The following is a 26,727-nucleotide window of genomic DNA, read 5'->3' as shown; positions in this document are numbered from 1 at the left end:
GCTCTGGCAGGATCCAGGGGAGTCAGGAATGTTTTCCTCAGGTGAGTGTGAGCTCTGGCAGGATCCAGGGGAGTCAGGAATGTTTTCCTCAGGTGAGTGTGAGCTCTGGCAGGATCCAGGGGAGTCAGGAATGTTTTCCTCAGGTGAGTGTGAGCTCTGGCAGGATCCAGGGGAGTCAGGAATGTTTTCCTCAGGTGAGTGTGAGCTCTGGCAGGATCCAGGGGAGTCAGGAATGTTTTCCTCAGGTGAGTGTGAGCTCTGGCAGGATCCAGGGGAGTCAGGAATGTTTTCCTCAGGTGAGTGTGAGCTCTGGCAGGATCCAGGCCCTGCTGGTGATGGGTTGGGGCAGAGCCCAGGTGCTGCCCTTGCTCTCCCTGGGTTCCCTCTGCTCCCAGAACCACTCACTGCACTTCTATCAACAATAGAACAATTAGCTCTGGCTTAAGCATCTAATAATCATTAACCTGCCATTTGCTCATGTGACTTACATCTTGATCATTATAAATTGCTTCTAACTCTTGGCTAAAACCTTAACTCTTCAGAAATCGTGATCCAGCAGGACCTGGAGCCGGTGAAGCTCCCGGAGGTTTGGGGTTGTTAATTGGGTGATCCAGGCCCTGCACAGCCACTAACGAGAGGTTTCCTGTTTCCTTCCTTTTCCTGTTCCCGTTCCCTTTCCCGTTCCCTTTCCCGTTCCCTTTCCCGTTCCCTTTCCCATTCCCTTTCCCATTCCCTTTCCCATTCCCTTTCCCATTCCCTTTCCCATTCCCTTTCCCATTCCCTTTCCCATTCCAGCTTGTCCCTGCTGGAGGAATTCGACTGCAGCTGCAACGAGCTGGAGTCTCTGCCCTCCACCATCGGGTACCTGCACAACCTGCGCACCCTGGCCGTGGACGAGAACTTCCTCCCGGAGCTGCCCAGAGAAGTGAGCGGCGTTTCCGTGCCCGATTCCAGCCTGGAATGTTCTGTGGGAGCCACATTCCATCCCTGTCCCGACAGATAATGAATTACAGCTGCCCGTGGAATTGCGTTGTCCAACGCCAATGTTCCCGAGGCGCTGGGTGGGAAAGCTGAGCAGCAAATCCGTGGAAATTTGGGAATATCCCTGTGAGGAACCCCAGGCATTCCCTGAGGTTCCTGCCAACAGGAAAATGTCGCTTTCTGATTGAATTCTGGGTTTTTCTGCCTTTTGTGCCTCTCAATAAAATCCAATTTAGCCACCTCCTGACGTGATAATAAACATTCCCAAATTTGGGATTCCATCATTTTGGCTTTTCCATTCCCGCAGATTGGGAGCTGTAAGAACGTGACTGTGATGTCCCTGCGCTCCAACAAACTGGAATTTCTTCCTGATGAGATTGGCCAGATGCAGAAGCTGAGGGTGTTAAATCTAAGTGATAACAGGTACAGTTCACAGCGTTTTTTTCTTTTTAGCCAATTTAAGAATTCTATTTTTTATTTTATTTAAACTTTTCCTCTCAGGTCTTTGTAAAAGATACGTTTCTCTAAAATATATTTTAAAATAAAAAATTATCTTTAGAATTCTGATTTTAAAATAGTATCATTATATTTTCATTTATTTTAACTGTAAGGAAAGAATCTTGGTTGTTTTTTCTTAACCCTTATGGTTCAGTCTCAGCTCCTTGGACTTCCAAAGGAAAACTTCAAGAAAACTGAATAAGATTAAAATCTGGATCTTGGTGTGTTTTAATAGCTTCAAATTCATTTCCTTCTTTTATCTCCTGCTGTTTCCATGCAAAAAAAATATGAGATATTATCTATAGGTTTGTACTATTTAATGATTAAAAAGCTGATACCCAGGGAACCAGGAATTTGTTTTCCTGCATCCACTGAAATGCAAGGAACATTTTTCACTTCCTTCAGCAGAGTTGTTTGTTTTTTTTGTCAAAGCCCAGATTTGTTTGTCCTTAGGCACGGGACCGTGCTCAGATGTGAAACAAAATATTTAAAATGAGCTGTTCTCGATCCCTGTCTTGTTCTGCCACAGGGAAAATCTGAATTCCCTTGGGATTTATGCTTTTTCCACTGGGGAGGAAGCGGATTATGGAAGCAGCATCCCAGTGATGTGGGGTGGGATGTGCTGCTCCTTGGGGTGGGATGGGGTATTCCATGAGATGGAATGTGGTGTTCCACGGGGTGTTCCATAGGGTGGAATGAGGTGTTCCATGGGATGGAATGTGGTGTTCCATGGGATGTTCCATGGGATGAGATGGGGTGTTCCATGGGATGTTCCATGGGATGTTCCATGGGATGTTCCATGGGATGTTCCATGGGATGTTCCATGGGATGTTCCATGGGTTGTTCCATGGGATGAGATGTGGTGTTCCATGGCGTGTTCCATGGCGTGTTCCATAGAGTGGGATGTGGTGTTTCATGGAGTGTTCCATGGCGTGTTCCATAGAGTGGGATGTGGTGTTTCATGGAGTGTTCCATGGGGTGTTCCATGGGATGGAATGTGCTGTTCCATGGGATGAGATGTGGTGTTCCTTGGGGTGTTCCATGGAGCGTTCCATGGGATGGAATGTGCTGTTCCATGGGATGAGATGTGGTGTTCCATGGAGTGTTCCATAGAGTGGGATGTGGCGTTTCATGGAGTGTTCCATGGGGTGTTCCATGGGATGGAATGTGGTGTTCCATGGGATGGAATGTGCTGTTCCATGGGATGAGATGTGGTGTTCCATGGGGTGTTCCATGGGGTGTTCCATGGGATGGAATGTGCTGTTCCATGGGATGAGATGTGGTGTTCCTTGGGGTGTTCCATGGGGTATTCCATGGGATGGAATGTGGTGTTCCATGGGGTGTTCCATAGGGTGGGATGGGGTTCCATAGGGTGTTTGTTCCATGGGGTGGAACGTGGCAGCTGTGCCCTTCCCACTCCCCCTCAGTGGTGTTTGGTGACCCAGATCCCAGACCTTCATTCCTCCAGCCTGGCTGAATTGTCTTTAAACCTGGTGGAATCATCTCCTCTTCTTTTCTGCAGTGCTTTGGGAAGTGGATCTTTCCAAACCTTTCCTCCTCCGTTGCTCCCAGCTCCAGCTGAGTTTGAGCACTGCCCTGCTGAGATGTTGGGATAATTCTTTTCCCACCTTAATGAAAACTGAAAAGTTCCAACATTCTGCACCAAAGAGTTTGGATGAAGTTCAGACACCTTCCTAATGTTGGATTTTTTGTGATTTTTTGACTTCCTGTGGTCCCAGCTTCACTTTCATCACCATTCCATCAATCCCTGTTGTTCCTTTGGATGAGCCCACACATTCACACTAGAGAGAGCTGGGGCTCCTCTTTCTGTGGGAACATTCCCACTTTCCCACAGCAGTTTTGGCCCTCTGCTCTTCCCTGGATCTGGCAGAGGAGGGAGATCCCAGGAAATCTTTCTCTTCCAAGGCCCCTCCAAGCCTTGGAAGAAGGGACACGATTTGCTCAGGGGGATCAGTGCTTGAATCCCTCTCCGGAGCATTTTGGATCTGGGGCTGGTGGGAATCTCAGATCCCATTCTGCTCAGGGGGATCACTGTTTGAGTCCCTCTCTGGAGCATTTTGGATCCCAGATCCCATTCTGCTCAGGGGGATCGCTGTTTGAGTCCTTCTCTGGAGCATTTTGGATCTCTGATCTTTGCCACTACAAACCTTCACTCTGTTCCGTGTCTTCTCCTCATCCTGGGACTTGCTGATCTTACCTGGCCAGAAGCCCTTGGAATTTCAGGATTTCCTTCAAACTTCCATGTTGGATTTCCACTTCACCCAAGGCAACGCCTCCAGCTTTCCTTCCCCATGCCACGCCCTCTAAACTGTATCCAAACTTCTCATCTCCACACCTGGGACTCCTCTCTCCCTTTATCTTCCCATCTCCAAACCTTTCCACAGGGAATGTGGGATTCTCTTGGCTCTGCCCAGCAGAGCCAGCAGGGGTTGGACCTGGATCCAGAAGGTACCCGTGGTGAGGATTTTGTGCAGCTCTGTGGAAGCTCTGGGAGCTCCAGTTCATCCTGAATTTCTCCCAGGGGTGGAGAGGTGCCCATGGGAGTCCAGAAATCCCAAATCCCAAATTCCTTACCAGTAACTGGTGTCCCTGCCCATGGGTAGCCGCAAACACCTTGTCTCCCATCTGCTTCTCCTCTCTCCTCAGAGTCCTTCCAGGTCTGAGCCCTGTGATTGAGAGGTAGAATTGTTAGAAAAGTCCATTTGGGCTACACTTCCCACAGAGCCTCGGTTACTGGTAAGTGACCTTTCTTTTAGTTCCAGATTGTTCTTAAAGAGCTGAGAGAGCCTCACCTTCTTGTTCCTGAAAGGACTGGAAGAACACCCTCTTTCTGTCCCAAAAAGGGCTGAGAGAATCCCCTCTTTCTGTCCCAAAAAAGGCTGAGAGAATCCCCTCTTTCTGTTCCTAAAAGGGCTGAGAAAATCCCCCCTTTCTATTCTTAAAGGACTGATAAAATCCCCCCTTTCTGTCCCAAAAAGAACTGAGAGAACCCCTCTTCCTGTTCCTTAAAGAGCCAAGAGAAATCTCCTTTTCTGTCCTAAAAGAGCTGAGAGAATCCCCCCTTTCTGTCTGTGCTTCTGGGGTCCCAACTTGTCGCTCCCACAGAAGCCAGAAAAGCTCCTCAGACCTCACCATCCACCCACAAACAAATTCTGGCCAGAACAAATTCTGTTCCCTGTGTCCTCTCCTCCTCCCGGTCAGGAATTGGGATTTACTCAGGGTGTTTGCACGGCTGTTGCTACAGATGAAGAATTTTCTTCCTGCACTACACAATTTAAATTGCTTTTTATTTAAAATCTTTAAAATGCACAATTTGCTTGGCTGGAGATATTCCAAGCCCAGCAATGATTTTTGGGTGCTCCCCATCTTTGAGTTCGAATTTGAGGTTTTTCCTTTCAAAGACTCTTTCAAATCAGGCCTTGTTTGATGTTTAAAAGTTGTATCCAGGCAGAGCAAATGAAAAATGCAGAATTCTGGGCTTTGGTTGGGTATGGAACTGGAAAATCAGCATGGAATGGTCTTGTCCCACACGAGTTCCAAGGGATTGGACCTGGTGGCCAGTTCTGCTTCTCCTTTTGATTCCCAACTCCACATTCCCTGGCGCATCACAGTGCCCCCAGAGACAACTTTGGGTCTGGTGCTGGTTTTGTGTTCCAGCTGCTGCATCCTGAGGTGCCCAGAAACGTGGGAATCATTTCCATGGGATGCAGGGTCCGAGTCTGGCACTGAAGGGCTTTTCCTCCTGATTTTTCCCAAATCTCCTTTAGGATTTGGGTTTGCCGATGCTCCTTCGGTCGCTCTGGTTCTTCCCAGCTCCTTCAGCTCCCAAAAGCTGTGAGAGCCTCAGGCCACAGCTGGGCCAGGCCTTGTGCTGGGAAAGGACAGGGTTAGGTGGGATATGGGGAAGGAATTCTTGGATGTGAGGGTGGGGAGCCCCTGGAATTCCCAGATTTGCTGTGGCTGCTGTCCTGGATCCCTGGAAGTGCCCAAGGCCAGGCTGGAGCAGCCTGGGATGGTGGAAGGTGTCCATGGAACACTGGGATGGGATGGGATTTAAGGTCTCTCCCAACCCAAAGCATCCTGGATTCCATAATTCTATAAAAACACCCTGCTCAGAAGGAGTTATGGGAAAAACATCAATGAAGATTCCACAAATATCCTGCCATCCATTCCCATTCCCACTCCCAGATCCCTTTTAGGAAATTCTGTTTAAATGTCTCATTAAAATGCTGATTTTTTTTCCCCCTGCTCCATTTAATTTTGCCATTTAGGTTCACTATGAATATTTATATCATTTTAATCTTCGGTCTGACGTTCTGACAAAAATGAATTTTCCATCATCTTGGAATATTTCTGTTCCAAACTTCCAGCGTCCAATAAAGGGAGCTCAGTGGGTGACACTGAACCTCCCTGGGACCAAGATTTTTTCTTTATTCTGTCTTATACATGTAATTTTATTACACTATAACCAAAGGAAATATCATCCTCTCCTCAGGACCAAAGGATGTCAGCAGTTCTACTTTCCAAACATTAATCAGATATTGGAATATTAATCAGATATTCTAATAATAATAACAACAAGAATAATAATAGGAATAATAATAATAGGAATATAGATCAAATATTGAATTTTATTAAATTTGATTTTTAAAAGCAGTGAAATTTTAGCTGTTCAGTGTGATAAACCTGCTGCACACAAATCTTTAAATAAATTGTTGTGGAAATGAAGGATTCACCTTGTCCCAATATTCTCCTTTACAGACTGAAGAATTTGCCCTTCACTTTCACCAAACTCAAGGAGCTGGCAGCCCTGTGGCTTTCTGACAACCAGGTAATGCCTTTCAATATTCCCATTTTCCTTAGGAAAGGGGCTGTCAAGAGCCCTGTCACTCAAGACAAGATTTAGAAGAATTTTGGAAGACTTTGCTCCCAGCCCAGCTGTAGATTTCCATATCCAGCCATAAATCCTGGGTGTCATTTTTCACCATGGAAAAATCACCTTTGCAGGATTTATTTCACCAGGATCAGCTTCTGCCTCCTCACCAAAGTAGTAAATAAAGGGCAAAAGTAGCACGGGAGTATTTTTGAAGTAGAAATTCAAGATGTTCTTTCCCAAATTTGTTATTATCCTGCTCCCACCCTTTCCTCCATCTGCTCCTCTATCCTTGGCTTCCTCTTCTCTTTTCCCATCCCTGCATATTTTAAACTCCCCTGCACTCAGGGAGAGTTCAGACAAGTCAAAGATGCACGAGGACTCTGGGTCTTGCATTGGAGAAAACTCATTTCTGTGCCTGTGAAACCTGAGGGGTCCTTTCTTTGTTCCAGGACTCTGGTTTACAGCAGATATTCTTTGGGATTCTATTTTAAACCAAATTATGCAACAGGAACCCTGAGAAGTGCAACGGTTCCAGCAGCAGCTGAGCCCTAAAATAAGTCTGAAATGTACATTTAGGTTTAGAGCCGAGCCAAAAATGTGAAAGCTGAAAGGGGGGGAGGGGTTAATAGAAAATTATGATTAAATTTTAATGTGTTAAATGAGGTTTCTTGGGGTTTTTTTCCCCCTCTGATTTCCATTTTAAAAGTTAACATTGCCTGGCTGTGCAGCCCAGGCACAGAACACCCCCAGCCCTTTAAATACACAACATTTCCCAGAATTTTGACTTTCCTGTGGCATAGCATGGATTGATTTTCATTCTCTGGGCTGTGACGGTCACTCCTGGATCAGAGTGACTTTGGGTGGAGCAAAGCAATGATAGAACATCCCCAGCTGAAGTCAAACACGGCGGGAATTCTCCGGGAATGCTCCATGGGAATTCTGCTGTGCCTTGCGCCAGGTGAACTGACAACCCCCAGGAATTTACACCTCATCATTAATTAATTCTTCGTTAGGCCCAGCTCCAAATACACCCCAAGGGGTGTTGAACTGTGCAGTGCCAGGTGTGTTCCCTGATCCTTTTCCCTTGGAGAACCCAGGCAGGATTCCCGATGTTCCGTTCTGCCGGGAATTGCGGGAAAAGGGAGAGGAGGCTCCGCGCTGCTCCCGGTGCAGGGGGAGTTTTTGTTCTCCTGCAGAACCACAGCCAACCTCGGGTTCCTGGGCAGGGGAAGGCAGATCCAGCTCCCAGGAATTAATGGATGTGTTCCCATTCCCTGCAGTCCAAGGCTCTGATCCCACTGCAGACGGAGGCGCATCCCGAGACGAAGCAGCGAGTGCTCACCAACTACATGTTCCCCCAGCAGCCCCGCAGCGACGAAGGTAAAACCCCGGCAGCTCCTTCTTTGGGGAGGGCAGGGAATTCCAGAGGGAGAGGAAGGTCCAGCCGTGGCTCCACTGACATTCCAAGGCCACAGGGACATCCCTGGTTTGGCCCACACGGATGGATCCTGGTGTGCCCAAGGCTGTCAGGTTGACGTTTCCCGATTGACGTTTTCAGATTGACGTCCTCTGATGGAAACGTTCAGATTGACACTGCCTGATTTACATTTTGAGATTGACATTCCCTGATTTACATTTTCAGATTGACACTTCCTGATTTACACTTTGGGGATGGCATTTGCTGATTTACACTTCCACACTGACGTTTTCTGGACCCCTTTTATTTCTAGAGAGGATTTGCAGGGGCAGTCAGAGCCCAGCTCTGGGTGTGCACACACCAGGAATTGTCAGCTCCAGACAGGAGCTGGGAATGCCCAGCCCCATGGGGTGGGGGCTCAGGGCTCCCAAACTTGGCTGGATTGAGGCTTTGCTCTCCACAAAGCTCCATTAAATCCAAATTTTCACACTCCCCCTCTGCCCCAAACCCTGGTGGTGCTTCCCACCACTCTCATCCCTGCTTTCTGTATAACTCTGGGATGGTTTCTCAGTTCCCATTGTCCCCCTCTCATTTTCCAGCAATCACCCAAGTGACCAATTAGGGAAAGTCTGTTTGGATCATTCCCATCTCCCTCTGCAATTCCTTGCAGATTTCCAGTCAGACAGTGACAGCTTTAACCCCACTCTGTGGGAGGAGCAGAGGCAGCAGAGAATGACTGTGGCCTTTGAATTCGAGGACAAGAAGGAAGAGGAGGAAAATCCAGGGAAAGTCAAGGTAAGTACTGCTGGATTTATTCTGGGATTCACTCAATATGGACAGGGGTCTCAAACTGAGCTGGGTTTGTGTTTTAATGTTAGATTCCTGCTCTGTGCCAGAGGGAATTGGGACAGAACTACTGTCCCACCGCTGCTTTTTTAGGAATATTTGAATCCCATAGGGGATCCCATATTCCTCTCAAAGCAGAAGACAACGAGCCCCGTGGAATGTGCAGTGGAGAGGGCATCACTTGTAAAAAAATGAAGTTCAAAGCAAGAATTTCCTCCCCCAGTTTAGTGAAATTAATGCCACTGCAGAGTTCTCCATCGATGCCTCAATCAGCTGCATTGTCAGGAAGATATTTTCAAACCTGTCAGCCTTTACATGGCATGGAAATGTCTCTTTCTTGAATAATATAAAGGAATTATCCCACACTTCAACCCTGCCAATTTCTAACTGTGGTAGAGCACCCAAGGTAAAATGTAGGGTCAGAGAAAAAATCATCTGGGGAGATTTAAATCAGATTTTACTTCTAAAATTAGCAGTTCTCTTGTCAATAGCGATTTAACATTCCATTGAAAACTTGGTGGAAATTCTTGATTTTTCTTTCCAATATTTTTCCCAGTTGGGAATTTCTCTCCAGCTCCTGTGCCCAGAGATAATGGACTCTTCTGCTTTAGTAAAACAGAAAATAAAGCCAAAAGCAGCCTTCACCTCACAATAAATAGATTAAAGTGGAATTTTACCCTGGATGAATTGCAGGTTTCAATGGGCCATGCATGGAAAACAGCATCTGGGAAAGTTGTTCCACAACTTGTATCAGAATTTTCCCTGGGGGTGACATGGCTGGAGGTTTCAACATGAACATTTTTAGCAGTTTCACCAGAGCTTTAAGGGATACATTTAAATAAATTTAAATTCCCAGCAGGCAGTAACCACCAACACTGCAGCATTTTATAACAGCAGAAGAAGATTTCACTTTTTATCTCTCATCACACTGAACTTTCAGCCAGACAGATGCTAAAATAGATTTGATAATTGGGATTGTTCAACAGCTTTTTTCCATCAAGGATTTTGACCTTTGAAAATTCTCTCTTTGGGGGGTCAGGCTGCTTTTGATGGAGTGGGACTGGCAGGGAATGCAGATTTCCTCTGGGATGGAAAGTGTGGATCACTGAGGGAAAGGTCTGCATCCCAGAGCTGTCCCCACCAGAGCTGCAGGAGTTTGGCTGTTTGATATTAATGCTCCCAGGGAGGTGAAACTCCTGCTGAAATCCCTGTTTGGGAATGTCTGTCTCACCCCAGCCTCCAGATCCTTCTCCCTGGTCAGAGTTCCCAAGGATTTGCCCTCAAACCAAGGCCTGAGCTCTGGGAGACACCAAGGGCCACCCCTAAAAACCATTTCATTCAACCATAATTGAAGCAGAGCTTCAGTGCTGCTTTCCAGACTTGATTTATCCTTTTCTGTTGGAATTCTTTATTAAAAGTGACATCCCACTCATAGATTTTAACATTTTCTGTTCTGCTCCGTGATGTTTATTCTCTCCTGGCTCGGGTCTGGATGCCAGCACTTGATGCAGTTTTATTTACCAAATCAATCATGCTTTTGCCTCTGAAATATTCCTATGGACAGAGCATTTTCAGCTGAATCCAAAACTGCATTTTTCCTGCTCGTTGGGAATTTAAATCCAGCAGCTCTGGCAGGTGCTGTTGAAATCAGCTCCTTTGTCAGCTCACCTGCACCATGAGGTAAAAGCTGCTGTGCGGCAAATTCCAGATCCTCTCTCACCAGGAGGAATTTGAAGTTTCCCAGCCTCGTCATGCTGACAGGCTCTGGGAACGCTGGGAAGTTCAGATGTGGGGTTTTCCAGGAATTCTGGGGGTCTGTCATTCACTCCAGGCTCAGCCAGGCCCTGGGGACTCTCTGGAGAGCTCTGGCTGTGTTTTCCCGTGCCAGACACCCGGCTGTGTGTGAACATGATCCATCTCCAGGAGCAAATGGCTCCCAGAGGATCAGCTCCTGCTCTCAGCTGCCATCCATAATTCAGATTAATTGAGAACGTGGAGCTCGGCTGAATTAATTCAGCGTTTACAGCGGGATTGTTTGGGAAAGCGCGACAGAATGTGTCAGCAAAAGGGCAGAGTTACCAAAACCCTCCCAGGGTGAGAGATGGCCTTGCAGGGAACCATTCCCACCCCTTATTTTATGGCACTGGGATTGCATTCGTTGCTGGCAAAGAGGGAATGAGCAAATTTCAGTCCTGAACCCCTCAAACTCCCCAGGCAGATCGACCAAGCCATGAGGGAAATGCCCTCGGCCCAGCACCGTAACCAGGCCCGGCCTTCATTCTGTATTTCTGCTTCCATTGGTAATTTTAACTCGCCCTTCTGTGACTGTTCAGGTTGAGATAAACCTCAAGCGTTACCCCACTCCATACCCCGAGGATTTAAAGAACATGGTGAAATCTGTTCAAAACCTGGTGAGCAAACCCAGCCTGGGAGTGCGGCCCGAGAACACGGCCCCGGCTGCCAACAGTGACCCCACGGGGAAGGACAAGTACGAGCACAAGTGGCCTCTGACCCCCAAGGAGATCTCAGTGGAGGTACTGTAAAGGATCCTTGCTCCTCTCCACAATTCCAGACTCTTTGGGTTGTTTTTTTAGGGTTTTGAACCCCCCAAAGGATGTTTTGATCCCCTAATGCCTGCGAGTTCCTCGTTTCACCCGTCAAGTTTCGTATTGAGCTGCTGGGTTGCAGTCAGGCTTGGACTGAGTTGCTGAGTTTTGTCCAGTTTTAGACTGAGTTGCTGTTTTTCCCAGTGCTGCTGAATTTTGGGGTTGAAATCTCCCTAGATGTGAATTTAGCTGTGGATTTATGGCAGCACCCTGCTCCATTTCAGTGACGGGAGGTTGGCAGGAGGAGGGCCCAGGCACCACTTCCATCCCATCCCATCGGATCTGTCCAAGATCACTGGGTCCTGCCCTTGGGATTGCTGTCAGCAATCCAATTAACCCTGCCCAGAGTTAATGAAGGCAGCAGGAGAGCTCTTTCCACATCAGGGAGTGGCCCTGGATGGTGGCTCCATCCAGGAGCTGCAGAATCCGGCTCTTCCTGGAGTGTTTTCCAAGCACAGGGACAAACTCCACCCCAGGATAAATCCCCAAAAGGTAAATTCCTAAATCCTGCAGTCCTGCTGGGGCTTGGTCTCACCTACCCCACCAAACCTGTGTGCAGGCACCATGCAGAACCAAGGGAAATCCTTTCCCATGGGAGTTTAAAAATCTTGGAGAGGTCTGCAGGAATTGCAGAATGCCGGAAAATCTTTGCAAAACTTTAATGCTGAAAAGAAATAAATGAGGAAAAAAAGATTTTCCTTCTTTTTCACTGCTTTGCTACCTGAACATTGTGATAAACTCCTGGAAATGCCCCCTCTGTGGGCAGTCCTGTGTGCAGGAATTGTTCTCCCTCAGTTTTCCAAGTCTTTGGCACAAATATTCCACGTTCAGCTCTGGCTGCTCCCTCACTGTCGTGTTTTATTTGCAGTTAAACATTTTCATTCCTTAAAAAACAAACCCCTCAAAGTTTTCTCTTCAAGTTGGCTTCAGAAAGCTTCAACTCTAGGCACGATTTCAATTAGAACTAAAATATTGAAGTTAAATATTTAATTTCAACCAGAATAGTTGTGTTGAATCACTCATGTTTTCATCTAAATCTGAAATCTTCTATTCCACCATTATTCCCATTTACTCATTAAATTCTCACTGTGTAAATCTGGTCCTTGAACCAGCTGGTGACTTGGGCCACGAGTCTTGACGTTCTGCTCTTGTTGTTGAATATATAGAATTTATTCTGTATTACCCATCATTTGAACTTGAATATTCTCAACAGCTTTCTGTGGCTTTTTAATTATCCCCACGTGTTTCCATCTGGAATTTGATCCACGTGGCCTGGCAGAGGTTTTAGGTGTTTGCTCTCGTGGCTGTGGCCAGCGATGTGGCCTCCAGAAATCAGCAGTTTGTTACTATTTGTTAAAATAATGTTAATTTTTTAATGAAAACACGAACATCCCAGCGAGCTGAGCCCCAGCAGGGTCCTGGGAGCTGGCAGAGCCAGGGAATGCATGCCCAGGGAACGGAGGGAAGGAGGAAATGGCAGGGACACCGTGACCAGAGTGGGTCTGGAATGTCCCCGGGTGTGTGTGGAGACACAGGAATGTCACAAAACCCCCAGGGTGGCTCCTGCAGTGCCACTGGATAACCAGAGACTGCAGTTTCCTCCCTCATTCTCTCCCAGAGCAGAGCTGGGAGCTCCCCCTGCTCCCCCCTGTGCCAGCCAAGACGAGATTTCATCTCTGTCACAGCGGTGGAGATGGGGGAACTTCTCAGATTTTCATTTCCCTGGGACTGAGTCAAGGCTGGTAGCACAACTATTCCAGCAGCTGAAGAAAAGAAAAGGGATGTTCTTGTCCTTCCCAGACACCAGGAGGAGGTTTTAGCTCTAATCAGGGTGGTGCAGACACATTTCCCTCTCCTTGGCTTCCTGCACGAGGATAAAACACACGGGAAGTGTAGGCAAAGTGTGAATGGTTTTGTGAACAATATTGGCCTGATTTCGGTTGTAACCCATTAAATCATACATAATTAAGCTCCATTTGCTTTGCAGATAATTAGCAGACAGACTCAAGCCTCGAGTTAAAGTGCACTTTGAAATTGCAGGTGTGTTGTGATGTAGCTAAAGGCTGAAGGCAGTTTCTGATCCCAGGTAATTGAATTTCAGGTGCAGTGCTCACTTTTCATCCTCAGATAAACTGGTTTCTGATCTCTTTTGGCTTTCCCTGCAATTAATTTGCACGTGTCTCTTCAGAAACTGTTTCTAAATAATGAAAGGGAGCATCTGGAATGAGGAACTGAATGAGGAGCTGCATTTCAAATCCACTGTACCATCCTTCACCTCCATTCACAATAAGCAAACAATGTCTTGATTAATCATCAATTAAAACAAACCTCTTCATCATTCTGATTCTTTCTTGAAGGATGTGAGTTTTGGCCAAAGAGGAGCCTGGAATTATTTAGGGAGTTGTGCTGCCTTTCCATGAGAAACAATGAAGAATATCAAAATCAGCAAGTCAGGTCTTCGTAGTTCCTGTTCTTGATGTGTTTGCATTGAGAATATCCCAAATTTCCTCTGCCTCATCCCTTCCCAGAGCCCTGGGCTGCTCCAAGCAGATTCCAGGAGCCTGGTCATTCCAAACATTCTGTACCTCTGGATTACAATTTAATGTTCTTGTGTTTTCAGCCTGAGCATTTGCTGATATTTCTCTTGCCAATTGTTTTAATGGTTTGTACCAGGTATTTTCTCCTCACCACAGTTCTCTCCTCTCTTCCTGCATCCTTCTCCAGTTAGTCCTGAGGAATAAATCCTGAAGAATAATCTCCAGGCAGCAACTCAACATAATTCCATTTATCTCTTCCCTTTCTCCTCGCAATTTTCTTCCTATTAGTGACCTTTTTGTTCTTCAGCTTGTAAGGAAAAGGTCTTCTTAAAGAGAGTGGAATTAAATGGAGAGTGTTTTGGGGGTTCTTACAGCACATTTCACATATTCATGGCAGATTCACAAATGCCAGAGTGGTTCTTTCAAATTGCATTGGTTTTTTGATGGAATAGTTGGGCTGGGGGATGAAAAGGAAAGGAAAATACTATAAAATAGGGAGTTTCATGCACCCCAAGTTCACAGTCTTGTGAAAAACGGAACTTCTGGGTCTTCCTCTCTTCCAGCAAGGGGGGGGACGGTTTAAGCTTAAAACTCCTGGAAGTTTCATGGCACAATATTGGGATTCCAGGTCCAAGACAAAGAAACCAAAGAACCCCCCGAGACCCCCTTGCCTGAGAGCAGCCTGAAATCCCCTCTGGAAGCCCCGGGCAGGGAGGACAAGGCCCAAAGCTCAGAGGTACAGCCAGGCCTGGGCTGCTCAGGTGGAGAACGTCACGCTCTGCACTGCCCTGCACTGCTCTGCCCACAGCCATGGGGTCCCACCAGTTTGTCCCACTGCACTGGGAAAGGCCTCTGGGGGTCACTGGGCACCTGTGGAGCACCTGAGGGGAAATCCTCTGCATGGGGAAGGGAAGGCTGGGCTGGATCACTCCGTGTGGGAATCACCGTGGAACTGCCTGAAACACGAGCCCCGAGGGCGCTGATTAACCTGAGGATGCCTCTTCTGGGAAGGTCCTGCCTCCAGTAGAACATCAAATACAGAGGGTTTGAAACAGCTCTGGTGTAAACAGAATTAAATTCTCCGTGGATAAATCACGTGGCAAATGCTTCTGCAAATCTCTGTCACTACAAAAAGTAGTTAATGGCAGTTAACCTCTGAAAGTTTCCTCCCTGTAAGTGAAAACAAGAAAATTTTTAAAACATGGTGGCATTATACATTCTGGCAATGAGGATTTGGTTTGGGTACTCCAGTTTAAATTTCAGTTTAAATGATCAGTTTCTCTGATTATTAAATCTCTCCCTATTGCCTTCCCTTCTTCCAAACTCACTGGAGAGCCTTTTCAACATGTCAGGGTGCAGAGAGCCTCGTGTGTCACCTGTCCCTGTCTCCCCAGGACACTCATCTCCTCATCCTGGAGCTTTCTGCAGGGATCAGAAAGGCCCCACAGTTCCCATTGGTGCCTCCATTCCCTCCCTAGGGGCCTAAATGTCCTAATTTAAAATTTCTCTTTCTAAGAATGAGTCCCCCTTTCCTCCCCCAGTTTAACTGGGGTTATTTTCAGTCCTGTTGCAGGGCCCGTGTGAAGGCCAGGTGTGCTGAACTCTCAGGCAGAAGTTTATTAAAACCAAATCATTTCAATTTAGCCACAAACTCCTTAGAGACAAAGCCATTTTAATTAGGTACAGCTCCAGGGACAGCTGAATCTCTGGAAGGACTCACCAGAAATAGCTGAGCTGAGGAATCCTCCCTCCTGAAATACCAATTGTTTACACTCAATTTGTGTTTATTTCTTTCTGCTGGCAGCATTTTTGGTGACCTTGACTTCATCAAAAATGTTTACACGGCCTTGATGTATCTTGCAAGTTCCATCTGGTTTGTCCACGTTGCCAGAACGATCACATCACCCTCATTTTGAGGAGGATTTGTGTAGGACTAATTAGAACTTTCCGCTGACAAATTAGAACTTTCTGCACTGCCTGTCCAGTGGGTTTGGGGTGTTTGAATGATCACGAGGGCTGTGAACTGTTTGTGTGCTGCAGCTTGAAGCGTTCCTGTGCTCACTCTGCCTTGTTGTGTCCCTCAGGATGCCTTTGGACATCCTGGCAGTGAGATGAGGATAGGGGAGCTCCGTCCTTCCATCCCCGAGACGCCGCTCTACCCCCCCAAACTCATCCTGCTGGGTAAAGACAAGAAAGGTACTGATGGATTTGCAGCCTTTGAGATGAAACCGTGTGGTGGGGATGTTCCACCCCTGCTTGTAAACCGTAGCCCGCGGACATTTGCGCGTGCGTCCATCCGAGCCGATCCAATAACGCTTTTAACTTTCAAATGTGTTTTTCTGGTGTTTCGTTCCCGAGTGCCGCCCCCTGAAAGCGTTTGCTGTGTTTTGTTTCAGAGTCGACAGATGAGTCTGAAGCAGATAAGATCCATTGTCTGAATAACAGCGTTTCCTCAGGCACTTACTCAGACTATTCCCCTTCCCAGGCTTCCTCAGGGTCCTCCAACGCGCACGTAAAAATGGGCTCCCTGCAGACCACGGCTAAAGAAGCAGTGAATAACTCTTTGTGGGGGAACAGGTGTGACATCTTTCCTGACGCAGCTTCTGCTTCCCTTTTGTCCTGTCTGGGCCCTCAGAGCCACCCTGTTAGGGCATTGGGGTTAAAAAATAATCCACGTTTTTGTCCCGTGTTGGCAAAGCTGGCCACCCTCCATATTCCATAATCCCACAGCTGCTGGTTCAGCTCTGTGCCATCTCCAGCCATCTCCAGCTCCTGGAGCTGGTGCCGTTGGTGCCCCATTATTGCTGTCCCAGCTCTCTCTGCCCTGGACCTCCAAAAAGGTTCTTGGGAAGCCATAATGGAAACATTCCAGGACCGGCCTGTCCTGTCAGTGCCTGCCCTAAATCCCCTCTCATTGTTCCATCCGCGGCTCTGCCCCGTTAAAGAGCTGGATGAGAACAGGCAAAAACCGCCTCCAGTGTCTCTGGTTAAAAAGTGGGGGGGAACCTTCTGTTGCACTCATCCATTATCTTTACAGCAGGAAAATCTGTTCAGCGGGATTTCTGGGAACACAGCAAGGAGCCAGCCAGGCCTTTGAGTGACTTCTTGGCTTCTCCGTGTGTGTCCTGCCGGAGTCTGTGCTCCAGGGCAGAAACCTGCTGCCACCATTCCCGTGCCAGTGGCACGACATCCGTGGAGCTCCCAACAGCTTGAGAGTAGCTCAGTTGGTGCTAAAAACACCGAGGGGGCAGGTTTGGTTCCTGGGCTCAGTGATCCTTGTGGGGCCCTTCCAAGTGGGAATATTCCGTGTTCAGAATCCCTGCGGTCTCCCGGTGCAATCCCGAAGCCAGAGCGTAGATGGGAGAAGGCCGGATTGCTTTCCAAGGACGATGAGTGCTGGCGTACCGGGACAGAGGACATTTTATCTTGTTCCCTTCTCTTGTCTTTGCAGGCTGGCCCAGTCGTTCCCACAGCCCCTGGAGACCAAGCCATTGCTGAGCCAGCGGGAAGCGGCTCCGGCCGGGAACGTCCCGGCGCGCCCGGAGCGGCGCCCGCTGAGCGACGCCTTCGCCGACAGCTGGAACGACAGCTCCCACTACGACAACACGGGGTTCGTGGCCGAGGAGAGCGCGGCAGAGAACGCCAGCACCAACCCCCTGCTGAGCACCAAATCCAGGAGCTCCTCTGCGCACGGGCGCCGGCCGCTGATCCGGCAGGACAGGATCGTGGGGATCCCCCTGGAGCTGGAGCAGCCCGCGCTCAGAAACACACACGACTCTGAAGTGCCTCCTCCCAATCCTTGGCAAAATTGGACCAGAACCCCCAGTCCTTTTGAAGACAGGACAGCTTTTCCTTCCAAACTGGAAAGCACCCCCAACACCAGCCCTTTGCCCGAGCGGAAAGATCACATCAAGGAGTCTCCCGAAATGACAAGCACTTTCACTCCAGGAATTCCGTGGGAATATCACGACTCCAACGCTAACAGGAGCCTCACAAACGTCTTTTCCCACATGCACTGTCGCCCGGACCCTTCCAAAAACGTCATCTCCATCAGCAAGAGCACGGAGCGGCTCTCCCCGATGATGAGGGATTTAAAAACGAACAAGTTTAAGAAGTCGCAGAGCATCGACGAGATCGACATCGGTGCGTACAAGGTGTACAACATCCCCCTGGAAAACTATGCATCCGGAAACGACACCGTGGGCCCCCACGAGAGGGTGGACAAGCTGCTGGGCCCGGAGCACGGCGTGCTGAGCATGTCCCGCAGCCAGTCCGTGCCCATGCTGGACGACGAGCTGCTGACCTACGGCAGCGTCAAGGTGCAGCCGCAGCACAAGGCGTCGGTCACCAAGAAAGTTTATCAGTTCGACCAAAGCTTCAACCCCCAGGGCGCCGTGGAGCTGCCGGCCGACAAGCGGCTCCTGCCGCCCTTCCAGCTCAACGCCGAGTACCTGCCCCAGCCCACCAAGAGCCTGCCCCAGGAGCTGGTGAGCCCGCGGGGCTACCGCGGCTACGCACCCGTGGAGCCCATGTTCTCCTTCTCGCAGCCCTCGGTCGGCGAGGAGCCGCCGGCCGCCCCCTTCCCCGGCCCGGCCACGCGGCCCGGCTTCCTGCGCAGGGCGGATTCGCTGGTCAGCTCGGCGGAGATGTCGGTGTTCCGCAGGGTGGGCGAGCCCCAGGAGCTGCCCCCGGCGGACAGGTACGGCCGGGCCCCGTTCCGCGGCGCCCCGGAGCGCCAGGGCAGCATGGCCGTGCCCGAGGCCCAGTTCCTCAAGCGCAACGGGCGCTACGAAGACGAGCACCCTTCCTACCAGGAGGTGAAAGCCCAGACTGGGAGCTTCCCAGTTAAAAACCTCACGCAAAGGAGGCCCCTGTCAGCACGAAGCTACAGCACAGAGAGCTACGGCACGGCCCAAACGCGGCCGGTCTCAGCGAGGCCCACCATGGCAGCTCTGCTGGAAAAGATTCCGTCAGACTATAACTTGGGTAACTATGGCGACAAGCCTTCCGATAGCAGTGATATAAAGCCGAGGCCTCCCCCTGGGAAGGGAAATGAGAGCTGTGCTAAAATGCCCGCTGACTGGAGACAACAGCTACTTAGACATATAGAAGCTAGAAGGTTAGACAGGGTATGTTTGGCATTTCTCTGCAATTAATGCCTTTAGTCGTGTGTTTCGCTCTGTCAAACGATTTGCACGTGCAGTGGTGACCACCAGAATTCCCAGGGATGAAATTCCCGCCGTGGTGTCGGAGGGACCGGCCCGCCGAGGGCCCTGGGGGTGCTCAGCTGGAGTGAGGGATCCCAGAAAATCCAGAGGCTCCTCACTGGCGGTGCCCCTCGGGACGGTCACCGGGGTGGTGGCTCCGGCTCCTGGGTCAATCCAGAGGCTTCACGCTGGTGACATTCCTTGGGGCAGTCACTGGGGTGGTGATTCTGAAACCTGGGTAAATCCAGAGGCTCTGCTGGGACGGAGACTCCGGACCCCAGGTAAATCCAGGGTCTGGTGACTCCTGCAGCTCTGCCCAAAATCAGGAAGAGCCCTGAGGTTCTCTCCCGCTCATGGAAGCGCTGCTGGAGCCACCAGGTCAGTAACAACCGAGAGCTTGGAGAGGCGCTGGGCGTGCCTTGGCAGTAAAAAGGAATAAAGGAAAAAGAGAATAAGTAATAAAATGTATTTTAGCTTTGGTGTCACTGTTAGTGCAGGGGGTTTAAAAGTGTCTATAACTGAGAAATATCCCTGGGTATCCACTGCCACTGTTCTAACGGGAATGTGATCGTTACTCCTTCTAGCTGTAGGAAGTTATGCTGATTTGCCTTCTATCCAAAGGGTACTTTAGTGCATGATTCAGTCATTACCTATTTAATGACCTAATCCATGAATCCGATTTACTCCGTGATCTGAAGTGGTTGTGACGAATTCCTGTGGTGAAATGCATAAGAAGTCATTGCCAAATGTGTCCATATACTGCTTTATGCTAGAGCCTCCTGAGTTCGGTGTTAATATCCTCCTTACCTTCCAGTTGCTCGGATGCGATGACATTAAATTATCCTTAAAGATCGAATGGGGAAACTTTAAAAAGGGGCTCCAAGGCTGAAGCGTTTTCCTCCCTCAGCTCTTCTCCTTGTGCTGTGTAAACCCACTGGAAACTGCCTCCTACCCAGGGAAACCAGTGCCCCCCGAGCAGGGCCCTTCCCGGTGGAAATAAACCCTTGCCAGGTGTTGTTGCTTTAAGGAATTATCTTCACACTTAGCTCACAACGCGCACAAAGGGCGCTTTAACCCCGGAAAGCCGCCGGTGGTTGTCCCTAATCCCTGCGAGGTGCTTCCTGCTGGGTGCAGAGCTCCAAGGAGCTGGGCTGGGCTGCCTGCTGGAGACTCTGCTGCTGGGAGCAGCTGGGAGCAGCCCCTGTCCCTGGGGTGGGCACGGGACCCGCGTCCCTGCCCTGCCCAGCTGCTCCCACGCGGGCTGGTCTGCGCTTTTCAGGGAGCAGGACTTGCCCGGGGGCTGCTCCTCCATGCCAGGCCCACCTCTGGCTGCACAGCCCACCCCGAATTTGGCCGTTTTTGCAAAAAGCAAGACCTGTAGGATGCGAACTCCAGATCCCACCACCCCTCATGTGCTGTCAGCGTGGAAGTCCTTCTTCTCTGGTGCCCATTTTCTGTACGAGGAGCAATGTACTCGCTTTGTGTGACCAGTGCATGCCTGGAGGAGCTATTGATACTCGGTACTGTTTGTTGGCTTAAACTAAAACTCTGTGAACTTAACCATGTATGTGTGAGACTTAATTCTGAGCATGTGTGTTCATATGTGTCCCGTGGTTGTTTCCTCTACTCAGAGCGCTGCTTACAAACACCACACAGTTAGCCTTGGCATGCTGCACTCTGGAGGGGTTTCAGCCATGCATGCCGGCCGAAGCATGACTTTAAACTTGCAGCCTAAATCTAAATTTGAAAACCAAATGCTTCAAGAGCTACCTCTACCGAAAGTAAGTATGGGCTAGCCAGCATTCCCGGCATTCCCGGTTAATTAACGATCCTTGCTTCCTCCTGGTTTAGCTTCTGCCTCTTCCTCGCGCTTTTTCGGTGCCCGGTCCACAAAGCAAGGCCGGCAGGGACGCGGCTCTGGCCTTGCTTTTTGGATTCTGGAGCTCCCTGGCTGTCACTCCTGCTTTCCTGCTCTCCTCACACACACCGGGGCTGTCATTTGCTCACTGGGGAACGTGGTTTGCTCTGGGGCTGTTTGATCCTAGAAAAACGGGTGTGGAAATGTTGAACGGGCTGCAGGAGATGGAGATTTTCATATTTGAGCATTAATTGGGTGTGCTGTAACACCCAATGGGTTTTGAACACGTTACCACGCCCGAACCCATTTGAAACTTTGAGAAATACCTAAAAAAGAGAACTTTTTCCTCATTTATTTACTGTTTATCTTATATTTATCATCAATAAATTGCTGACTAGTACAGACGTACAAAACTACGTATTCCCAAGGAATATTTGGAGGGAGAGGGACCCAGGACAAGGCAGAGAGGGCCATTCCTGCAGGATTCTCAGTGTCAGAGAGGGATGCTGAGACCTTTCTGATGGCTCAGCCTCTCCTTGCCCTGGCACAGGAGCTGAGGGGACAAATCAGCAGCAGCTCTGTCGGTAATTACAGGGCAGCAGAGCCGGAATCCCGGCGTTCCAATGGGATCATCCATGCTGGGAATCACCAGGCTGGCCCCTGGCAGCCGCCCAGGCCAGAGCAGCCTGGCCAGCAATTCCCAAAGGAGGCCTCCAAGGGTTCAGAGCTCAGCTCCGAGGATTTGAGGAGAGCAGGATAATTTAGCAGCAGCAGGAGCTGGCCCAGAGCTCGGCCCTGCTCCTCCTGCCGACCCCAGGTGTGTCCCGGCCGGAATTCCGGGCGATCCAGGGCAGGATGGCAGCGCACAGGGAGCAGTGCCAGGCCTTTCCCACTGTCCCTCCATCCTCTGTCACCTCCATGCCGTGTCCCCCCAGGTCCTGCTCTGGGGCTGTGCTGCTCTGTCGTGGGGCGGGAGGCTCCGAGGGGATCCCGCCTGGATGTGTGTGCTGGGCAGGGACACCCCAGTGTTGTCTTTGCTTCCCAGGAACTTGTTTGTCCGCTCAGGTGCTTGTCACGAGTCCCTGGAAAAAATCCATTGGGAATCAACCCCAAAGAACGGTGCTGGTTGCCTCCACACGTTAGGAATGAGGTGTTTTATGGCACTTCCAGGATTTTTAGGCTGTAGGTGAATATGGGTATTAATGATGGATGTCTGAGGAAATTCAGGAATCTGCTCTGTGGAATATTTTGGGGTGTGGTCTGATGTGGATTATTCTGCTTTTCTATTTCACCAGCATTCCATTGCTCCATATCCATAGAAACTGTGATGCTGGGTTTTGCATCAAGGGGTCGTTCTCTGGCTGTACTGTTTGGGAAAATGATTGTTGGGAAAGATTACTGCAGGGGGAAATGACTGTTGGAAAAATACTGTGTATATTTAGTGTTGTTTAATTTTATTGCTTCACACCTTCCACAGAATTTGCATTTCCTAAAGAATCCAGGCCACAGCAATTTAATCCTTGCCTCTCCTCCTCCCTCCTTCCCGTGGCCTGGATTCGAGAGAGTAATGAGTGAGCTCTGGCTGTCAGGAAATCAACTTGAACAATGAATTACATTGAAAACCTTCATGGCATCAATCTACTCCCTGTAGAAAATGTGGGAAGTGCTGCTTTTCCTCTTTTCCCCAGATTTCATGGAAGTGGAGCAGCCTCTCCCAGCTCAGGAAATGGCCAATATTGCAAGGGGATGAATTCCTTTTGCTGCAGCAAACGCAATCCCAGGATTTCCCTGTTTCTGGAGGAAGCTGAGAGCGCTCTCTGCATTTTCCCTTTTCCCTCTGGAGTGCCAATTCAGCCCTCTCCAGAGGGGTCCTGCCCGTTTCTGGCTCCCAGTGAAAAGTTTTTGAAGTTCATCATTTGGTGCAACCCATTCCCAGAACTCCCAGAGTGCAAATTCCCATTGGGAATAACAGTGAGCAGAGGTTCCCTTCGGAATGAGCCTGGGAAGGGCACCCAGAGGGGTCCATAAATTGATCCCTTGGGATGTGAGCAGATTCCCAGGACAGCTCTGCAGGGAATGGCTCATTTTTCCCTTTAAATGGGGGTAAAGAAAGCTCTGCAAGATCCTGGGCTCTAAACAGGGGAAATGTTTTTCTAGTGGTTTTTAATAGAAGGAAAAACACAAATTCCATGATTTTTCTGGAAGATTTTTTGAATGATGAAAGAATTCTAATGGAAGTTTCCTTTCATTTTAAATAGTCAGAGTTGGAGTTTTTTAACTTCACCTCAGAGACGTAATTTAAATAATAATTTCCTTCTATTTCTTTTTCAACTTCTGTTAAAAATTAGTTTTTAATGGAAAAATTCCCAGCTTTCACGTCTCAAAGCAAATTTGATTAATTCTTCATCCATCTAGAGAAGTGTATCCTAATTTTTTTATTTTTTTTTTTTTTAGTCTAAGCTAGAGAAGGAATTCCTGGAATGGCAGAGGGGAAGGATGGATATTTTTTTATTCCTTTGCAGATCCCCATTAACCAATAAGCACTACACTGTGCCAGGTGCTGTCAGAGGCAGGACAAGGCTGGGATTTTGGGAAGTTTGACACCCAAAAGGTGCTAGGAAAACTCCCAGTGATGATCGAGAAATAGACAGACCAATAATGGAAACTCGGGATTGGGCAGGAAAAGTCCAAGCCCTGTCCAAAGTCCTGAAAACAGGAATGAAACCACCAGGGGGGAATGTGACAAGGAAGAGACACGGAACAGGAGAGAAAAGGGAATTATGAACATTGAGGAAACGCTCCCTGTGTGTTGTGGCCATTCATGTTGAGGCAAACATTGAATTTCGGGTTAATATTGCACCAAAAAATGTCCCTGGCACAAGCCAGGAGGTTCTGGGAGCTGCACACGGAGCCAGCACAGCCTCGGCACTGCCAGCAGGGGATGTTTGCTGCAGAAAACACAAACAGCTCATTTTTCCTGGTGGCAAATCCTTCCTAAAAAAAGTTCCTGCCGCTGGAATGAGCAGCGAGAAAGTCCCGACTCCGGGAATTAACGCCAGGCCGTTTAATTATCGCAATTTTGCCCAAATTCGTTTCTCCGAAAGTAACGAGTCCCCATCCAATGAATTTTCTCTTCTCTCTCATCATTCATTATTCTCGTGATTTCTGTCCCAAACCTCTCGAGCTCTCCTGCTTGCAGAGAGTCCCGGAGCCCGCCGTGCTGGCGGAGCGCCGGGCGTCGTGGCCGTGGCGCGTGGCCGCGTTGTTGTGACGCGAGCGTGCGAGGCTTTGTGCCGGTCACTAAAGGCTGCCCTGCATTTGTGAACAGACCCCGTCGCAGCAGAGCAGCCTCCTGGACAACGGGCAGGACGAGGTGGCCGTGGGCAGCCCCTGGACCCCGTACCCGCTGGGCCGGCGGGACGTGCCCCCCGACACCGTCACCAAGAAGGTAAGGACAGCTTGGGGCAGCCTGGGGGTGCTGCCAGGATTAAAGCCAGAGTTGTGTGAGTTGAGGGAGCTGGTTTTGATGCCTTGAGAGGCTCCTGGAGCAGAGGCTGGGCAGGGTTAAAGGAATAAAACAGGGATTTATTAAAAGCCCTTCCAAGGAGCACCTTGGGCAGTGCAAGAGCCCGGCCGTGGCTGCACCCGAGCTGGGCTCTGAGTCACAAGTTTCACACTTTGATAAGTTCTGCTCCATGAATTAATTGTCCAATTCCAGCCCCAGGTGATGCAGTCCCACCCTCACAGGTTGCTCCATCAATTCCCTGCTGGTTTTACCCTTTGGGCCTGGAGCTGCAATTTTGTCTGCCTGAGCTGCGAGGAGAACTCACTGGGGCTTTCTGTGAAGTTCAGAGTTAGGGCAGGGCAGAAGGGGGAAATATGAAAGCTATAAAAACTTCAGGCATCATTTTCATGGTGCCCCTTTGCGTGCTCTGGCTCTGCTGTGGGAAGTGGGCATGGAGAGCTGGGCTGGGCTGCTCCTGTCCTGGTCCTGCAGTTTCATCCCGAGGTTTCATCCCTGTTTGTTGTTCAGTCCATAAAAAGCAGGAGTGGTGGAATGGCTCCAGGCCAGCCCTGCACAGGCACAGCTCTTTTGCTGATAAACTCCCTGGGAAAGGATCTCATTTCTGGTGGATCTGTGGTGGTGGATACAGAATTCCAACGCTGGAGCTCCTGGCTGCCCATGGGCTCAGCAGCTGCTGGACTGGGCTGGACTGGGCTGGGCTGGGCTGGGCTGGGCTGGGCTGAGCTGGGCTGAGCTGGGCTGCTCTGACCACAAAGCTGGAGAGTGGAGAATCCTCACTCATGCCCCGTGTTGGAGCTGCAGGGATGAGCCAGGATAATCCCAGGGATCGCTGTCGGGAGATCCATGCCTGGAGTGCCAGGAGAGCACAGCGGTTCCTGCTGTGTGTGGGGATCCCACGGAGCTCCCCCCTGCTCCAAGCTTTTATCCAGGACTATGCAGAAGGAGCAGCCCTTGGCTCCCCGAGATCCCTGGGCCAGGGGAAGTGAAACAAAAGCCATCGGTGCCAGAGATGCCTCCAGGCAGAGCAGGAGGGGAGGCTGATGGTGTGGGATGGAGTTGGCCCTGACAGCCGAGCTGTTTGTCCTCTGAGAAATGGGGATGAGCAGTGTGGGAACGCTGCTCTTGCCAGCTGTGAGGGCTGTGCTGGGCAGGGGGGCTTTGCTGGCCGCTCCTGACGGATGTGCCCACAGGCAGGTAGCCACATCCAGACGCTGATGGGATCGCAGAGCCTGCAGCACCGGAGCCGGGAGCAGCAGTACGAGGGCAGCATGAACAAGGTCACCATCCAGCAGTACCAGCCGCCCCTGCCCATCCAGATCCCGTCATCCCAGAGCTCCCGGGCCCCCCAGCCCCAGCGGTGCCTCATCCAGACCAAGGGCCAGCGCAGCACGGACGCCTACCAGGAGCAGGTGAGCCATGGGAACAACATTCCCAGCTTTCCCAAAGTGTCCACGGGAACCTCAGGCAGGAGTGGGACAGCTGAGCTGGGCAGCCCAGGGGAGCTGGGACTGGGGGAGCTCTGGTTGGTCTGAAGGAGCTCTGGTTGGACTGGAGGAGCTCTGGCTGGGCTGGAGGAGCTCTGGTTGGACTGGAGGAGCTCTGGTTGGACTGGAGGAGCTCTGGCTGGGCTGGAGGAGCTCTGGCTGGACTGGAGGAGCTCTGGCTGGGCTGGGAGAGCTCTGGCTGGGCTGGAGGAGCTCTGGTTGGGCTGGGAGAGCTCTGGCCAGGCTGGAGGAGTTCTGGCTGGACTGGAGGAGTTCTGGCTGGACTGGAGGAGTTCTGGCTGGACTGGAGGAGCTCTGGCTGGGCTGGAGGAGCTCTGGCTGGGCTGGAGGAGCTCTGGCTGGGCTGGAGGAGCTCTGGCTGGACTGGAGGAGCTCTGGTTGGACTGGAGGAGCTCTGGCTGGGCTGGGAGAGCTCTGGCTGGACTGGAGGAGCTCTGGTTGGACTGGAGGAGCTCTGGCCAGGCTGGAGGAGCTCTGGCTGGACTGGAGGAGTTCTGGCTGGACTGGAGGAGCTCTGGCTGGACTGGAGGAGTTCTGGCTGGACTGGAGGAGTTCTGGCTGGACTGGAGGAGCTCTGGCTGGGCTGGAGGAGCTCTGGCTGGGCTGGAGGAGCTCTGGCTGGACTGGAGGAGCTCTGGCTGGACTGGGCACAGGCTGGATCCATCCCTTTCCCAGCACCAGCCACCAATACCCATTTTCTCACAGACTGACCCAGTGACACCGTTTGGAACTGAGGTCCCTGAGCAGAGCTGGCATTCCTGGCTCAGCCTGAATTAATTTTCAGCTTCTGCCCTTTCCCCAGTGAGCCAGCCCAGTGCCAGCAGGGCAGGGCTTTGGTGGGACTCTGCT

At 50.2% G+C, this 26,727-nt stretch overlaps 1 protein-coding gene across 5 annotated transcripts in view; it reads left to right on the top strand.

Moving 5' to 3' along the window:
* Positions 1 to 26,727, top strand: part of LRRC7 (leucine rich repeat containing 7) — a 95,523-nt gene that overhangs the window by 61,077 nt on the left and 7,719 nt on the right. For 2 of the 5 annotated variants that reach the window (XM_086841480.1, XM_086841478.1), the window contains exons 11-22: positions 796 to 925; positions 1,289 to 1,404; positions 6,262 to 6,331; positions 7,657 to 7,756; positions 8,464 to 8,588; positions 10,973 to 11,173; positions 15,867 to 15,978; positions 16,179 to 16,359; positions 17,234 to 18,911; positions 20,621 to 20,770; positions 24,176 to 24,295; positions 25,564 to 25,782. In XM_086841480.1, the coding sequence (XP_086697606.1) occupies positions 796 to 925; positions 1,289 to 1,404; positions 6,262 to 6,331; positions 7,657 to 7,756; positions 8,464 to 8,588; positions 10,973 to 11,173; positions 15,867 to 15,978; positions 16,179 to 16,359; positions 17,234 to 18,911; positions 20,621 to 20,770; positions 24,176 to 24,295; positions 25,564 to 25,782 (3,202 nt within the window). Of the gene's footprint in view, positions 1 to 795; positions 926 to 1,288; positions 1,405 to 6,261; positions 6,332 to 7,656; positions 7,757 to 8,463; positions 8,589 to 10,972; positions 11,174 to 14,410; positions 14,519 to 15,866; positions 15,979 to 16,178; positions 16,360 to 17,233; positions 18,912 to 20,620; positions 20,771 to 24,175; positions 24,296 to 25,563; positions 25,783 to 26,727 lie in introns of all 5 variants that reach the window. The other 3 variants (XM_086841482.1, XM_086841481.1, XM_086841479.1) reach the window with 2 other exon arrangements.

Source organism: Cyanistes caeruleus, chromosome 9 (assembly GCF_971803275.1).
Source record: "Cyanistes caeruleus chromosome 9, bCyaCae1.hap1.1, whole genome shotgun sequence".
NCBI lineage: Eukaryota > Metazoa > Chordata > Aves > Passeriformes > Paridae > Cyanistes > Cyanistes caeruleus.
The sequence above is the reverse complement of the archived record's forward strand: the minus strand, read 5'-3'. Positions and strand labels throughout refer to the sequence as shown.